We start from the raw sequence: 1,762 nt of genomic DNA, 5'->3' as shown, positions 1-1,762 counted from the left end.
TTTTTTTTTTTTTTTTTTTTTTTTTTTTTTTTTAAATTGAGAAAAAAAAAAAAAAACAAAAAACAAAACAAAAACGTTAAGGGTTAAATACTTAATACCCCATGGGTTTGATAACTTTATTTTTTCCCCCCTGGGATTTGGTTTTTATCACAGGAGGTCTGTGTGGTTTTGATAAATGACCAAGTTAGTTATTCCTTTAGTTAATCTAACGGAATTCCATGTGTACCAATCAGATGTTGACACATGATACTTATTTAATTTTTTTTTAAATTAAAAAAAAAAAACAAAAAGAAAAGGAAAAAAAAGATCCAAGGGGTGGTTGGGGGTGGTTTCGGCCGCTCCCTTTTTTTTTTTTTTTAAAAAAAAAAATATTTTTTTAATTTAAAAAAAATTAAGTAAGTGCCACGTGTCAACATTTGATTGATTTATGTGAAATTCTGTTAGGTCAACTGATGGAATGACTAACTTAGTCATTTATTAAAACCACAAAAACCTCCTATAATAAAAACCGAACCTCAAAAAAGAAAAAAAAAAAAGAGTTATAAAACCCCAGGTATTTATTATTTAACCCAAACGTTAATTGGCAATGACGAACAGCAACCAAAGAGGCGCGATTTCAAAAAGCGTTCTCTAAAATCGCGATTTCAGTCTCTCAACTTCTCTTGGAAATGACCGTCTCTAAACCTCAAACTCTCACCCTGCTCACTTGGCCACTGAAATGTCTCAGACCCTCGTTCCACCTCCACCATCACCGTCTTCTTCCTCTTCGCCAACCCTTTACTCGAAGCTCAAAATACGACAACCCACCAGCATAAGACCCGTCCGTAGCCAGCCCATGTTACATTCAGGCTCTAACAGTAGCCCAGTGGACAATCCTAGATGGTCTCTCCGCGGAATGACCGCTCTTGTCACCGGAGGCACTCGCGGAATTGGGTATGTAAACACATAAATTATTGGAAGTATATTTTGGATTTTGTTTCTCTCTTATGGTTTGTGAAAATTTTGGAACTTGGTTTGATTTTCAGGCATGCAATTGTGGAGGAACTTGTGGGGCTTGGGGCGAGAGTGCACACGTGTTGTAGGAATGGGAGTGAGCTGGATGGGTGCTTGAGGGAATGGGATAGTTTGGGTTTTGGGGTTACTGGGTCGGTCTGTGATGTGTCGGTTCGAGCTCAGAGGGAGGAGCTAATGGGGACTGTGTCCTCCGTGTTTGATGGGAAGCTCAACATCCTCGTAAGTAAGCTCCTGCATTAAACATATTGATCTGTGTGTTTGCATATGTATTATGTTCTGTTTGTGTCCCCCTCTTGGCCTTTTGGGTTTAAATATTGATCAAGTGATGAACTTCATATTTCCTATCAGTTTTGGCTGAGTTTGACTTGAAACCCTCTCTCCAAAGTTAATGTGCGAAGGGGGAGTGTTAGAATATCCATTTAAGCGATTGAATTTACCTTTTTTCTATTAGCGTCACTTTTGAACTGCTTTCCCTGTTTACTGAACTAGACAACTTACTTGTTTTGATCCGTAGATAAATAATGTTGGGACAAACATACGGAAACCAGTGGTGGATTTCACGGCTGAGGAATTTTCTACTCTCATGGCGACCAATTTTGAATCTGTTTTCCATATCTCCCAACTTGCTTATCAACCTTTGAAGGCATCGGGAGTGGGAAGTGTTGTGTTCATGTCCTCTGTATCGGGTTTTGTCTCACTGAAGTCTATGTCTGTTCAGAGTGCAACAAAAGGTAACATGAAAATATTC

General features: G+C 38.5%; 1 protein-coding gene across 1 annotated transcript; it reads left to right on the top strand.

Moving 5' to 3' along the window:
- Positions 1-602: 602 nt before the first annotated feature.
- On the top strand, positions 603-1,605 carry LOC132164478 (tropinone reductase homolog At2g29260, chloroplastic-like). Its single transcript, XM_059574996.1, has 3 exons — positions 603-933; positions 1,026-1,237; positions 1,529-1,605. The coding sequence occupies exons 1-3, from the start codon at positions 719-721 to the stop codon at positions 1,534-1,536; spliced, it is 435 nt and encodes a 144-aa protein (XP_059430979.1). The 5' UTR covers positions 603-718; the 3' UTR covers positions 1,537-1,605.
- Positions 1,606-1,762: the final 157 nt, after the last annotated feature.

This window comes from Corylus avellana, chromosome ca10 (assembly GCF_901000735.1).
Source record: "Corylus avellana chromosome ca10, CavTom2PMs-1.0".
Lineage (NCBI taxonomy): Eukaryota > Viridiplantae > Streptophyta > Magnoliopsida > Fagales > Betulaceae > Corylus > Corylus avellana.
This window is presented reverse-complemented; position numbering and strand designations above follow the sequence as displayed.